Raw genomic sequence first — 16,690 nt, forward strand, 5'->3', positions numbered from 1 at the left:
GCAGTTAGGACAACTTGTAGGAAAAACAAAACAACATAAAAAACCCCACTTCACCATCACTATCTATGTGGACTTAACATTTAAAACTGTATTGTATGATACATTTTAAAATGTAGTAGACTACATTTCACTCTTTATGATAAAGAGGAAATAGGAAATGATGTTAGGGTAGGTAGTGTGGAGACATTTAATTGACTCATGCTAGGAAAGTGATAAATGTTAAGAAACTTAAATGAGATTTATTTGCACGATAATGAAGACATCCCACTCAGAATACTCCCACACAACAGGAAGATTGCAAACTGAGGATAGGATTGCTACACTGAAGCAGGGATAGGATTAAATGACCTCAAAGAAACTTCCGACACTAAAATCCAAACTTCGCACACTGGTATAAAAACGAAAAGGCATAAAATGAACCCACATATGCCCAATAAATGGGATCAAAGGTAAAACCAGCTATCTGAGCCTTGAGTTCATTCTTTCATTCATCCAATCGTTGATTTAACAGCCATTTACTGAGCACTGTTAGGTGCCAGGCCCTGATCCAGGTACTGGGGACACAATGAGGAATGAAACCTCACAGAGCTTATATTCTAGGGACAGATAACATACAATATCTATAAACAAGTATCTAATATGATATCAGGCTATATGAAGAAAAATAAGGCTGGTTAAGGGGACAGAGAAGAGCAAAGGGCCTTACTTTAAATGGGGTGACCTGGTTTCAAGCTACACTACAGAGCTGTAGTAATAAAAACATTATGGTACTAGCACTAAAATAGACACAAAGATCAATGGAACAGATCTGACAGCCCAGAAATAAACCCATGCTTATATGGTCAATTAATCTATGACAAAGGAGGCAAGAACATACAATGGGAAAGGACCATCTTTTCAATAACTGGGGTTGGGAAAACAGGACAGCTACATGCAAAAGAATGAAACTAGACCACGTTCTCACACCATACACAAAAAATAAACTCAAAATGGATTATAGACCTAAATATGAGACCTGAAACAATAAAACTCCTAAAAGAAAACATAGGCAGTGATCTCTCCGCTGTCAGCTTAAGCAAAAATATTTATGGATATGTCTCCTCAGGCAAGGGAAACAAAAGCAAAAATAAACTACTGGGACTATACCAAACTAAAAAGCTTTTGCACAGGGAAAGAAACCATCAACAAAGAGAAGAATGGGAGAAGATAGTTGGAAATGATATATCCTGATAAGGGGCTAATATCCAAAATATATAAAGAACTCCTACAACTCAACACCAAAACACCTAATAATCCAATTGAAAAGTGGGCAGAGGACCTGAACAGACATTGTTTTTTCCTCCAAAAAAGATATACAAATGACTAACAGACACATGAAAAGATGCTCACCATCACTCATCATCAGGGAAATGCAAATCAAAACCACAATGAGATACCACCTCATACCACTCGGAATGGACAATATCAAAAAGACAAAAATAACAAGTGTTGGTAAGGACATGGAGAAAAGGGAATCCTTGTGCCTCGTTGGCAGGAAGGTAAAAGGGTACAGCTTCTGTGGAAAATAGTATGAAAGTTCTCCCCAAAATTTAAAACAGAAATACCATATGATCCAGTAATTCCGTTGCTGGCTATTTCCCCAAAATGAAATGAAAACACTAATTAGAAAAGATATATGTACCCCTATGTTTACTGTAACATGATTTCCAATAGTCAAGATATGGAAGCAACCTCAGCCCATCCATAGATGAAGGATAAAGAAGATGTGGTGTATATACATAATGGCATACTACTCAGCCATAAGAAAGAATGAAATCTTGCCATCTGTTACATGGATGGACCTAGAGGGTATTACACTAAGTGAAATAAGTCAGACAAAGATGAGTATCAGATGATTTCACTTACATGTACAATCTAAAACACAAAGCAAACACACAACAGAAATAGACTCATAAATAGAGAACTGGTGGTTGCCGGAGGGGAAGGTGATGAAGGGATAAGTTAAGCAGATGAATGGGATCTAGAGGTATAAACTTCCAGTTATAAAATACGTAAGTCACAGGAATAAAAACAGCATATGGAATGTAGTCACTAATACTGTAATCACTTTGGTGACAGATGGTAGCTACACTTATTGTGGTGAGTCCTGTATAGAATTGAATCACTCTGTTGTACACCTAAACTAATATAATATTATATACCAACTCTACTTCAATTAAAAAAAAATGAATGGGCCTGGGTGGCTCAGTCGGTTAAATGATTCTTGGTTTCAGCTCAGGTCATGATCTCAGGGTTGCAGGATTAAGCGCTGCATTGGGGCTCTGAGCTCAATGTGAGTCTGCTGGGGATTCTTTCTCTTTCTTTCCCTCTGCCCTTCCCCCCACTTACGCATGCATGAGCACACCCTCTCTCTCTCAATAAATAAATAAAATCTTCAAAAAAAATGGAGAAGCCTGGGAAGGATTCTGAAGTGAGCAGGAGCTGAGGATGGTGAGGAGGGAGGCCTGTGATTATGTGTGGAAAGAACGTTCTGGAAGACAGAATAGGAACACATGTGTTCCAAGGAATGGCAAGGAGACCTGTGTGGTTGGAGCCACAGAGATGAGAAGTTTGGTCAAATTAATGCCATATAACACTTTGGATGTCACGGGTTAATAAATCCTTTTATGAAGCTACATCAGTGTGGTCTGGGGCTTACTCCACCAAGGAAACTAACGTGCTACAAAAAAGCAACAAACTTTGTCAAATGGATAAAAGTGAAAACAATTATTTTTCTTTGGGGAAAATAAAACCGGACTGCAGGCCACACTTGTACAGCTGGCCTTATCTAACAGGATGAACATGAATTTAATATCAGGTGTCACTGAAGTATAACACTGACATTAACAGTTTAAGTCCTGCAATTTTTCTTTTCTAGCTGAATCAAGAAGTCATTAAACTCTATTCTGACCCATGGGAATGTGAAATCAGTTTGTTCCTGCCACCTGGGTAACTGGTAGAAATAAGCTGACAAGGACAAAGGCTGCCCAATTGTGAGAATCATCCTTGGCTGTGGAGAGACACAGATCATTGGGGTCCCCAACATGGCCCCAGGGCACTCACATTGTACTGACGAAGGCTGTACCTCAGTTTTGTTAAGGCTGCCTGGCGATCTGCACCCCATACAACCAGCTTCGCAATCATGGGGTCATAATGCACTGAAACCTCATCTCCTGAAATTGAAAAACCACAGTAACCACTCAAAGTCAAAACTCAAAGTGATAAAATATGACATGCAAGACATTCTGCTAGGGCTTTATGCTCATTTCACACTTAATCTTCAGGAGTTCTTACATGATAGATATCGTTACCACTGTTTTATTCATGAGGAACTGAGGCTTGCAGGGGTTTAAAAACTTACCACAAGTCTGAGGAGATGATGGCCACCCGAGGGCACCAGTCCCGAAAAGAGTGATTGAATAACACACATGGTGGCTTTCCCCATCCTATCTTCTTCTGAACCTTCTCTTCCCTTCTCATTTTAGAAGTCAGTTCAAACTGCCTTTACCCTCTCCTGTCACAATCACTTCTGCCCTTAGCATTCCCTTCCCGCCACTCTTCGGCTTCCTCATCAGAAAAATATGGATCATAATCCTACTATCCTAGAGGGTTCTTGGAGCATTGACAATAAAAGGCCAAATGCCATACCTGGCAGAACCAATAAACAAATAGCAGCTATCATTGCTACGACAGAGTCTTAGAGAACAAGAATCCTAACAATGCAGCCCCGTAAGTTCAGGGCCATGCACATGAAGGCCCAGTCGTAACCCAACCTGTGCCCCTCAAGCTGCTAACTGGAATAGTTGAAAAAAAAAAAAAATCTGAACCATGCACATCTCATGGTTCAAGGTTAAAAATGGTTCAAGTCAAAAGGATGTGGTATGTTATAAAGAATACTGTTCTAGGATCTTTGTGTGATTTTTGGCAGCTCACTTGACCCCTCTGAACCCCAAGGTATCCATCTATAAAATCAAGGTGTTAAATTATACTCCCATATCCATCATCCCCCCACCTACCCACCCCACCACTCACCAACACATACAGAACACTTCTAGGCCCAGGCCTGAGCAAGGTGCTGCAAATATAACATGGAAGAAACTTACAATATAATGGGAAAGCTAGATAGGAAGTAAAAGCTTACTGTAAAAGAACATAAGGAAAGTGCCTGAGGAATACACAAGGGGCTCAGGGAAACACAGAAGAGGAAGGTTGGGGAAGCTTCTTGGAGTAGACGACCCTCCCCATGCGGAGATGTGAATCTGGGAGTCCTTCTTGGAATTACACCTCTGTTATCCTTTGAGCACCTTTGTTAAATTACACTTCAAGTTTAGCTTGCCCTGCAGATTCTTTCTTTTCCATTGCAAGCGTTCTCTTTTCTCTCAAGTATTCTGCTGTTAAGTTCAAAAAAATGTACTGACAGTATACTAAGTCTTGCTGTGGTTTAGCCAGAGCTCTCAAAATTCTTCCAATTTGTCCTCAAGATGTCCTGACTCCTCATTTTGGCTTTCAAGACACTGTGTGACCTGCTCTCCACCTGTACCCCTAGCTGCACCATCCTGCACCCTTTCCTCCAGCCACATGTTTTCTTACAGTTCCTCCACCACGCCTGGAGTTAAGCTCTCCTTTCTTCACTGTTCTGTGTGCTGCTCAATCTGCCTACTCAGATCCACTCATGGTTCCCCTTCAAAATGTGTCCCAGCTGAACTGGCCTAATACAACTTCCGATCCTGAGAACTGCTCTTCATCACTCACCATCCGAGTAACTTCTCTGGCAACTAGAGTCAAGGTGGTAGGAGCTCAGGGCATGGACTCTGGAGCCAGAGAGACCGGGTCTGAATCTTGGCTCCAACAGGGACCTTGGGCAAGTCACCTAACTTCTCTCTGCCCCGGTTCCCTCATCTGGAAAATGGGGGTGATAACAATACCTACTCACAGGGTAGTTCTCATGGTTAAAGCAGCCCATGTAAAAAAGTCACCTGGAACAGTGTACACAGTACACTGTAAATGCTAAATAATTGCTATGACCATCATTATGAATCACATGCTGACTATGAGAGCTCTTACGCAGTTATTGTTTTATTTCTCTTTATTTCTTTGATTGTTGTTTAGCCTGCACTGAGTTTATATATTAATTCTATATATTAATTCTCCAGCTTGACTTTAAGTACCTTGAAGGCAGAAGGCATTGGGCATAGTGGGGATCAGAGCCTTAAATCACTTTTAGAACTAGGTAGAGTAGAAATATAAATGTGTGCTATTTAGGTTTGAAGAAGTACTGCTACATTTCAACAAAGGGCGTATTGTTTAAAAACACTAGCTATTGGGGCGTCCTGGGATCGAGCCCCACGTGGGGGGGGGGGGTCTCTGCTCAGCAGGGAGCCTGCTTCCCTCTCTCTCTGTCTCTGCCTGCCTCTCTGCCTACTTGTGGCCTCTGTCTGTCAAATAAATAAATAATCTTAAAAAAAAAACAAACACTAGCTATTTTTTTAATAACTATTGCAGAAAGAAAAATAAAGATTAATGAGAAATCAATTAAGTCTTTTATTATAAAACATACTAGACATTTCCATAAGACACAGGGAAAAGATGCTGTCCGGAAATAATTACGCACCAAAAATTCAAAAAGACCAAGACTTTTCATTCATTTCACTTTACCTTGTCTCACTCCAGTTTCAATCCTAGTGCAAAGGTCTGCCTGAGGGGTGGAGAGATGCACTAATGGCCCAGCTCCTGGCATGAAGTTACTGTCAGGATCTTCTGCATATATTCTAGCTTCAAAGGAATGGCCCTGCAGAGTTATTTCTTCCTGACTCAAAGGAATCTTCTCTCCTGCTGCAATCTGGTAAAAGAAGATGTGCTTCTATGAAAATCCCTTTAACAGCACCTATGAGACTTGGGAAGTTGATGGTCTTGCCTTTTTCCATGGAAAATGTACACGTGGGCTTTATAATGAAGCCAAATAAAAATTATTATTTTATCCACCTCCCCAAGTTTGGGGCGAAAACAAAAATAGGTTAAAAAACACGCAGTTGGAAATAATGTATTAATTACAATGGATTTCTAGAGTTTTTAAGTAGAAAAAAGAGGTGAACTGATGACTAAATTATAAAGATCAATGTTTTTTCAATGTAATCACAGTTAAAATTTCTTACTAGCAAGATAATCTGTTTTCATTTAAAACATCAGTGTTCAGTTACCAAACCAATCTTTTAAAATAATTAATTATTAATTGGTGTTTAGGACCACACTCACTGCCATGGCAAAAGTGTGGCATTTGTCATCTTTGTTAACCTTTTTTTTAAGTTTATTTATTTAAGTAATCTCTACACTCAATGTGGGGCTCAAACTCACCACCCTGAAATCAAGAGTCACACGCCCTACCCACTGAGCCAGCCAGGCGCCCCCATCTTTGTCATCTTCATCACCAAGTGAGTGATAAAGCAAAACAGAAAGGGGAACACGATGGTTTTTAAATTTTATTATGTTAAACGCATATTGTGTGATACCAGATTATAAACAGGATTACCATCGTTGCTTATCATTACTATAATTATGCTGACTGTTATGTACTAATACAACAACTCTCTCTCTTCAACTAGTATAATTTGGAAAAGGCTATTGGAGGATATACTGTCACTCTCTCTACTCTCTCCTTAAGTCGCCCTTTAAGGTGAGAAAAGGACAAACTGAGAAAGCAAAAGATAGAGGGGAAGAAATGAAGTAATTTAGCACCACTTAGAATTAAGCAGGAAAGCATGAAACAGAGGCAAAGATTTCATCTCTTTAAGTATATAGGTAGGAAAAATCAGGAACTACAGGAGTTAAGAATGAAAGGTAAATGGAGTACACTGAATGCCTTTTTGACACAGTCTTTCAAACCACAGACTCTGCAGCCCTATTGTCTAGGTTCCAATTCTGTTTTTATACTTTGTTCCGGGCTTGTTTCTTAATTTCTTGATGCTTCAGAGGAAAGTGCATATGGTAAGCACTATACAAGTGTTAGCTATTGTCATTTCATTCCTATCCTTTATGATGATGAAATACTTTTTAATGTTTTAATGAAGAATTCTATTTGTCTTTATACAAACAAGGAGAAGAATGACCATGTGTCCGTATGTCACGATGTGATCTTATTTCTAACTATATAGCCCCATTTTAATTTGGCTTATCTTTGCTTATTTTCCTCTGAGGTTGGCTTCTATCTGGGTTCAGAAGGAACATGCCCCAACCAAGCCTCTGGATCTTTGGAAATCTGTGTCATGTTAGTTCACTCAGGCTTAGACACTGACTCTTTGGAACTCCTGGATCTTGGCTATTTTCCCCAGCTTCCGTGGACAAGGCTACCCACCTGCGTCTGCAGCCCAGATGCTGACATCACTGCAGCCTCATTCTAGGGAGTCCTTGCCTCCAGAGGCTGGTCCTGGAGCTTGAACTCTTAACTCACTAAATGGCAAGACCCCTTGTTTTACCTCTGCCTGGAAGGTGGACTCCAAAGTGCCTTGAATGTTGTAAATGAGGTCTGGTGGTATCCATCAGTTCTAGAATCCCTCCCCTGATAAGAAAAGCCTGTGTCTCTTTTTAAAGGGCCTTCAAAGCTCTTGCAATTTATCGAGAGGCAAAAATAAAAAGTTTACTGGTTCCCCTTATTTCCAAAAGCTTTCTCTTCCTTTCCTTAGAAACCTTTTATCCATGATGATTTCAAAATTGTAGACTCCTGGGGCACTGGAGTGGCATAGTCAGTTAAATGTCTGACCTTTGGTTTCAACTCAGGACCCTGAGATCGAGCTCTGCTTTGGGCTCTGCACTCAGTGCAGTCTGCGTGAGACTCTCTCCCTTTCCGCCCCTCCCACCGCCTCTAAAAATCAATCAATCAATCAATCTAAAACAAAAAAAAAAATCTGGACTCTCTCAATTACTGCTTCAGAAAAAAAAAAAAATCCCCCTTTCCTTGAATTCCGGAAACAGAACCACTCTTTCCAAAACTTTCTAAATCTGCTATAATTTTTCTCTCATTTACTAACACTAGCCTGATGTGCCTGGTTTTCATTAGCTCCCAAGGATATAGAGGTCCCAAAGAATTTTATGGCTCAATTAAAACCACCAATCATCCCCAAGGAACCAGCAAAAGGAACATCATATTATCGTCCATAGATGTTCTGAAAAGACAAAATTATCAAAATAATCAAGACTTTAGCATCACAACCATGCAAAAAAAAAAATTAGATTCAAATATATAAAGAACCAAGAATCCTACAGAGATCAAAAGTACTTATAGTGCTTAAATATTTTTTCATAAAAAAGGCTGTAAAATCAAATGTTTTCAATAATGAGAGTAAAACAGACTAAGTTATTATTCTTATTTGAAGGAATATGCTTTGTGGAACTCTAGTTCAAACTGGCCAGTGTTTCTTGGAAACTATTTATAAACAAAGGAATAATTATAGACTTACACTTTTGTAACATACAGTAGACATATCATAGCAATGTCAGAAATGTTATAAAATCTAAGCACTTATTCTGAGTGGGCTATACTTATCCTACCAACAACAGTGTGCAAGTCAGCAGTTGCATGTGGCTCACTCTATTTGTCTAGATCATTACCTTGATCTTGGTCATTATCTTCATTTCCAGCTCTTCCTTAGCTCATTTCACTGGGGCTAGCAACTGTCCTGCCTCTAAAATCAAATGATGGCCCAGGCCAGAATACTGTGGCCTCAGGCAGAGCACGAGGCTTCGGTGTTGAGATAACGTGGTCACATGAAAGCCTCGGGGGCAGCAGCTCACCTGCCCGTTGCCTTAGGCTGCCCCATGCCGAAGAGAAATTATGGTGACAGGTTAGAAATCTGAGTCCATAAAGTAACAATAATGTCACAGCAACAAATGAAATATCATCTTTAACTTTCCATTTCCCTGTCCTCATGACAACCTCCAAGAATTGAACCCTTGTCCAAAGTGACACCATCTTTTAGGAGGCTAGCAGGTAACATATTCTCAAGACTTATCTTTAACAGAAAAAACATTCCCACCCTAAGCTGCCACTCCACCAAGTCAGTTCCTGTGATCATCTCGGTAACAGGATGTTCCACTTGCAGCCTTGTATTCATTTCCATGAAGTAGAAATTGTGCTTTGAGTCCATAATAAACTCCACAGTTCCTAAAAGATAAAATACAATGGTCACATTTCAATACCATATAATCAGTAGAAATCAAAACCTTCTATGATGTATCGTATCAACTTTTTATTAACATATTTTTAAATTTTTATTTTATTTAAATTCAGTTAATTAACAGAGTGTATTGTTAGTTTCAGAGGCAGAGTTCAGTGATTTATCAGTTGCATATAACACCCAAGGCTCATTATATCACGTGCCCTCCCCAATGTCCATCACCCAGTTACCCCTTCCCCCCACCCTGCTCCACTCCAGCAACCCTCCGTTTCCTATAGTTAAGAGTCTCTTATGGTTTGTTTCCCAAAACCAGAGAGAGAAACAAATCACATCAACTTTTTTTTTTTAAGATTTTATTTATTTGACAGACAGAGATCACAAGTAGGCAGAGAGGCAGGCAGAGAGAGAGTTGAGAGAGAGGAGGAAGCAGGCTCCCTGCTGAGCAGAGGACCCCCCCCCCCCCCCCGCACACGGGACTTGATCCCAGAACCCTGAGATCATGACCTGAGCCGAAGGCAGAGGCTTTAACCCACTGAGCCACCCAGGCGCCCCAAATCACATCAACTTTTAATGCTGCCTTCATTCAATGGTAAACAAATGGTAAACATGCATTTCGAGAAGAAAATATCTTACACTTTGCAGCAGCAAATGAGCCTTAATAAAAAATAGGGAGCCACACATGAAATCTAGCAACAAAAAGTATGTTGGTGGTTTTCAGCAAAGGGTAAGTTCTGAGCAGTGTCAACTGCTGCAGCAGCAAGAACACGGTTGGACCATGTGTTACGGCTTTGGTGCACCCGGATCCCTGGAGGCTCACACTGTGACATTCCATCTCACTCTCACCCGGTAGAAAAAATATAATAGTATTTTTGCCTCCTGATTGTGGGCTTTGGAAGTTTCCTTTAAAAGTCCTTTTGCTGGTGATCCAGTGGAAGACTGCTTAGCAACAAAAGCTACATCTTTCCCAACCTTAGTAAGGTGTAATTTCATATAATAAAATTTACCCATTTTAAGTGTAGGGAAGTGTGTTGAGTTTCAATCACGATTGAATACAGTCATAGAACCACCACCACCACCACCATGAGAATGCAAAACATTTCCATTATCCAAAATGTTCCCTTGTTCCCCTTTGTAGTCAGTCCCTTCCCTGGGTCACTGGCTCCAGGCAACCATAGTTTTTTCCTAGTGTCATATAAATGAAATCATATACTACGTAGTTTTTTGTGTTTGAGGTTTTTTCACTTAGCTAAAAGTTCCATATAATTTAATACAGTTTCTCAAACTGTGGGTCATAACCCATTAGCGCCTTGTAAAAATTCAGCGAAGACTTCCACTTTCTGGTCCATAAGAAGCTAAGAAGTCACCATCCTAACCTGACAGGAGTAAAAAGCCAAATAAACTGAAAAATCAACAATTTTTCTCAGACCCATCAGAGATATAAAGTCGTAGGGCAAATTGTTGCCCCCAAAATCGGAGACAGGCAAATGCAGAGATTCAAAACTTACTGGAACAGAAACTCATGAACAAAACTTCTAAGAGAATAAGTACCAGAGGAGGAAAAACTGGGCTGTAACTGACGAGTTGCTGCACGCTCAGTGTGGACAACTCTGTGAGTTACAACCTCCAAGGACAGCCCCCTGTACTTTTGTGTTTTACCTGCAGAAGCTCTATCAGGTCCTCACAGTGAATATTAGAGAAAAATCCCCCTGAGCCTCTCACAGCAGAAAGGGAAAAGGAATCATTTGAAGTACACCAGAGTTCTGTTCTGACCAAGATTTGTCCATAAGAGAACTATTTTACTAGAGCCTAAACTATGGGTTTTTCATCAAAGCCTAATTAACAAACGAGGAGGAAGGGAAATACACAACTCCAGCTATCCTGCCCCCATAAGTGAATAAATCAAAACAAGTAAGCAAAAACAAAAACAAACAAACAAACAAAAAACCCCAAACTGAGACACACTGGTGAAATTCAAGGCCCAAGCTCACCAAAACACTTAAGATGTAATCTTAGGAATACAGAACACCTCTCCTTCCCCACACCTAACCACCACATACTAAAGACCTGTTCACCACAGTTCTTTTTACCTGGTACCTCAGGTCGGGCTATCAAGAAATAAATTACAAGGCATAGTAAGAGGCAAAAACACAGTTTAAAGAGACTGAAAAAGCATCAGAATGTGACTCAGAAATGACAGAAATATTGGAATAATCAGACCAAGAACTTCTTTTTTAAATATATATATTTTTTAATTTATTTGTCAGAAAGAGGGAGAGAGGACAGCAGGGAGAGCAGCAGGCAGAAGGACAGGCAGGTTTCCCTCTGGGCAAGGAGACTGACGTGGGACTCGATCCCAGGACCCTGGGATCATGACCTAAGCCGAAGGCAGATGCCTAACCAACTGAGCCACCCAGGCATCCCCAGACCAAGAACTTAAAAACATTCTGATTAGTACAGTAATAGGTTTAATGGGAAAAGTAGACACATGCAAGAACCTACATAGATAAGATTCCTTGGAAATTCAAGGAGTCAAAAAGAAATGCTAGAAATCAAAACATGGTAATAGAAATGAAGAATGCCTTTGGTGGGCTCATCAGTAGACTGGACACAGCTAAGAAAAAAATCTCTGAGCTTGAGAATATGACAACAGAAACTTCCAAAACTAAAAGTGAAGACAAAAGACTGAAAAAAACAAAACAGACTCTCCAAGAACTGTGGACAACTAGACAAGGTGTAACATATACATAAATGGGAATACCAAAAAAATAAAAGAGAAAGGACCAGAAACAATATCTGCAGCAATAACGACTAAGAATTTTCTCAAATTAATGTCGAGACATTGAATATACACTTCTGGAAGGTCAGAGAACACTAAGCAGGATAAATGCCAAAAAACACCCAAAACCCTATACCTAGGCATATCATTTCCAAAGTACAGAAAACAAAAATGAATGAATGAATGAATGAATCCTGAAAGAATCTGGGGCTGAGGGGACACACCTCACTTATAAAGGAGAAAAGGTAAGAATTACATATGACTTCTCTTCAGAAACCACGCAAGCAAGAAGAGTAGAGTGTTATTTACAGTCTTAAGTGAAAAAAAAAAAAATCAACCTGGTATTCTGTTACTTGTGGAGTTATCCTTCCGAATGAAGGAGAAATAGGGACTGTTTCAGATAAATAAAAATTGAGAAAACTTATTGGCAGCAGATCTGTCTCACAAGAAAATAGGTCGATATTCCAAAAAGACAAAAACCTTAACGTGTATGCACCTAAGAAGAGAGTGTCAAATACATGGAATTAAAAACTGAGACCTGCAAGGTAAAAACTGAGACCTGCAAATAGATGAATCCACTAATACAGCTGGAGATTTTAACACCACTCTATCAGAAATGGACAAATCTAGGAGGCAGAAAAATAAGGACATAGTTGAACTCAATAGCACCACCAATAAATTGGACATATTGATGTCTACAGACTACTTTATCCAACAATAGCACACTGCATATTCTCAAACTCACATGAACATTCAACAAGACAGACCACATTCAGGGTCACAGAAAAAACCTAAACAAATTTAAAGGAATAGATATACAATGTTTGCTCTCAAGACCATAATTAAATTAAAAATCAACTGAACTAGAAATCAGTATAGAAAGATAGCTAGGAAAAAAGTCCCCAAATACTTGATGATTAAATAACACAGTACCAAGTAACACATGGACCAAAGAAGAAATCCCAAGTGAATTTTAAAAATATTTTAAACTAAATGAAAATAGAAATACAACTTTTCAAAAATTGTGAGATGTACTGAAAACAGTGCTTAGGGGGAAATTTATAGCACTGAATCCATATATTTGAAGAGAAGAAAGATCTAAAATTAAGCTTCCATTTTAGGAAATTAGAAAAAGAACAGCAAATTAATTCTAAAGTAAGCAAGAAAAAAGAAATAATAGAGTAGAAATCTATGAAATTGAAAATAGAAAATCTACAGAGAAGATCAATAAAACCAGAAGTCAGTTCTTCGACAAGATCAATAACATACATAAGCTTCTAGCCACATTATTTAAGAAAAGAAAAGAGAGAGGAGACAAATTATTAATACCAGAAATGAGAGAAGGGAAATTACTATAGGGCTTACGGTTGTTAATAGGATATTAAAAGTATTTTATGAACAACTCTATGCCCATAAATTTGATAACTTAGATGAAAGAGACCAATTCCTTGAAAGACATAATCTGCCAGAAGTCACATAAGAAAAAAAAAAATCACTCTGAAATAATCTGAACAGGCCTCTATCTACTAAGGAATTTGAAATAATCATTAATAACCTCCCAAGCCTCTAAAATAGACCCAGATTGGTTCACTGGTGAGTTCTACCAAACACTGAAGGTAGAATTTATACCAATTTTCTATTCCAGAACATAGAAGACAGGATACTTCCTAACTCATTTTATGAGACCAGCATTACCTTAATACCAAAATGAGAGAAAGATTTTACAATATCTCTTATGAACATGGATGCAATTCCTCAACAAGATATTAGCAAATCAAATCCAATAATGTACCAAAATAAGAATATACTATGACCAAATAGGATTTATCCCAGGTATGCAAGGCTGGTCCAACATTGAAAAATCAATTAATGTAATCCATAACATCAGTAAGCTAAAGCAGGATCAAATGACTGTATTAATAGATGCAGAAAAAGTATTGGATGAAATCCAATACCTAATTATAATAAAAACTCTCAATAATCTACTAACAGAGAGGAACTTCCTAATTTGATAAAGAAGATTTACAAGAACCCACAGCTAACATTATATTTAATGGTGAGAAATAGAAGATTTCCTACTAAGAAGAGAAATAAGGGAAGGATGTCCATTTTCACCACTCCTTTTCAACATCACACTGAAAGTTCTAGTAATGCAATTAAAAAAGGAAATAAAAGGTATGTGGATTGAGAAGAAAGAAATGACACTGTTTCATCACAGATGACTTATCTATGTTGAAAAATCCAAAAGAACTGACAAACTCCTGGAACTAAAAAGTGGTCATTAACAAGCAGGATATAAGGTTAATATAAAAAGTGAATTGTTTTACTATATACCAATGATGAACAAGTAGAATTTGAAATTAAAAACATAATACCATCTACACAAACACCCCTCAAATGAAATAGGTATAAATCTAACAAAGTATGTGTAAGATCTATATGAGAAAATTATAAAACTCTGATGAAAGAAGTCAAGGAAGAACAAAATGGGGAGATATTCCACATTCGCGGAAAGGAAGACTTAACCTTGTTTAGATGTCAGTTCTCCCCACTTGTTGTACAGAGATAACATAATCCCAATTAAAATTCCAGCAAGTTATTTTGTGGATATCAAAAAACTGATTTTAGTGTTTTATAGGGAGAGCCAAAAGACCCAGAATAGCTAATTCAACATTGAAGGAGAATAACAAAGTTGGAGGACCGACACTGAGTTCAAGATTTACTATAAAGCTACAGTATTCAAAATAATGATGTACCGGGGAAAGAATAAACAGATCAGTGGAACAGAATTGGCAGCTCAGAAATTGACCTATATAAATATAGTCAATTGATCTTTGACAAAGGAGCAAAGGCAATACAATGGAGCAAAGACAGTCTTAAAAAAAAAAATGGTGCTGGAATGGTATTATTGTATATGTCTTACATATCAAAAAATGAATCTAGACACAGATCTTATGCTCTCAAAAATTAACTTAAAATGGACCATAGAGCTAAATTGGGAACACAAAACTATAAAATTCCTAGAAGTTAGTAGGAAAAAACCTAGATGACCTTGGGTATGGTGACACCTTTTTAGGTACAACAGCAAAGGCATGATTCATTAAAGAAATAACTGATGAGCCAGGCTTCATTAAAATTAAAAACTTCCGCTCTGCAAAAGATAATGTCAAGAGGATGAGAAGACAAACCACAGACTGGGAGAAAATATTTGCTAATGACACCTCTGATGACGGACTACTATCCGAAATTTATTAAGGAGTCGTAAAACTCAGTAACAAGAAAACTAACAAACCAATTTAAAAAATGGGCAAAACACCTAAACAGACCTTACTAAAGAAGAAACACAGATGGCAAGCAGGCATATGAGAAGATGATCCAATCATATTATTAGGGAAATGCAAATTTAAATGAGATACAACTACACACCTATTAGAACAGAACACTGATAATACCAAATGCTAGTGGAGATGTGTAGCAACAGGAACTCTCCTACATTGTTGGTGAGGATGCAAAATGGTACCACCACTCTGGAAGAAAGTTTGGCAGTTTTATACAACACTAAACATATTCTTACCATACAACCCAGTGATTAAACTTCTTGATGTTTACCTAAATAAACTGAAACTATGCCCACATAGAACTCTGTACACAGGTTCTTATAATAGTTTTACTTATAATTGCCAAACTTAGAAAGTAACCAAGATATCCTTCAGTAGGTGACAGGATAAATCATGGTGCATCCAGACAATGGAATATTATTCAACACTAAACAGAACTGATCGACCCATGAAAAGGACCCATGGAGGAAACTTAAATGCATATTATTAAATGATAAAAGCCAATCTTAAAAGGCTACAAACTATTATGTTTAACAAAATAAGTCAATCAGAGAAAGACAATTATCATATGATCCCCCTGATACGAGGAAGTTGAGAGGCAACATGGGGGGTTTGGGAGGGTAGGAAAGGAATAAATGTAACAAGATGGGATCAGGAGGGAGACAAACCATAAGAGACTCTTAATCTCACAAAACAAACTGAGGGTTGCCGGGGGGAGGGGGGTAGGGAGAGGGTGGTGGGGTTATGGACATTGGGGAAGGTATGTACTATGGTGAGTGCTGTGAAGTGTGTAAACCTGGCAATTCACAGACCTGTACCCCTGGGGCTAGTAATACATTATATGTTAATAATAAAAAAAAAAAAAGGCTACAAACCGTATGATTCCAACTATATGACATTCTGGAAAAGGCAGAACTATGGAGGCAACAGAAAGGTCAGAGACTGTTAGGAGTTAAAGATAGGAAGGGATAAAGAGCAGAGCACAGAGGCTATTCAGGGCATCGAAAGTACTCTGTGTAATACTACAAAGGTGGATACACGTCATTACACATTTTTCCAAATGTATACTGTACAACAATGCCACAGAACGCACAATATCAAGAGTGAACCCTAATGTAAATTATGGATTCTGGGTGATAATGATGTGTCACTGTAGGTTTGTTGACTGTAACAAATGAACCCCTCTGGTGTGGATGCTGACACTTGGGGAGGCTGTGCAAGGGTGGAGGTGGGGAATATGGCAACTCTCTGCTCAATTTAGCTGTGAACCAATTAAAGTTTACTAATTTTAAGAGGCAAAAAAAAGCATTTTAGTGATTTTATTTTAAAATGGGATAGGAAACATCAAATAGCATTACTCATAATTAAGA

General features: G+C 38.4%; 1 protein-coding gene across 1 annotated transcript in view; it reads right to left on the minus strand.

Annotated features, from left to right (window-relative positions):
* The window catches only part of MCCC1 (methylcrotonyl-CoA carboxylase subunit 1), a 58,972-nt gene that overhangs the window by 15,953 nt on the left and 26,329 nt on the right, over nucleotides 1–16,690 (minus strand). Inside the window, exons 10-12 of the mRNA XM_047731415.1 lie at nucleotides 9,066–9,193; nucleotides 5,695–5,878; nucleotides 3,103–3,212 (exon numbers count right to left, since the gene is read on the minus strand). Coding sequence (XP_047587371.1) covers nucleotides 3,103–3,212; nucleotides 5,695–5,878; nucleotides 9,066–9,193 — 422 coding nt within the window. The remainder of the gene's footprint in view (nucleotides 1–3,102; nucleotides 3,213–5,694; nucleotides 5,879–9,065; nucleotides 9,194–16,690) is intronic.

The sequence above is a fragment of the Lutra lutra genome, chromosome 1 (assembly GCF_902655055.1).
Source record: "Lutra lutra chromosome 1, mLutLut1.2, whole genome shotgun sequence".
NCBI classification, from domain to species: Eukaryota; Metazoa; Chordata; class Mammalia; order Carnivora; family Mustelidae; genus Lutra; species Lutra lutra.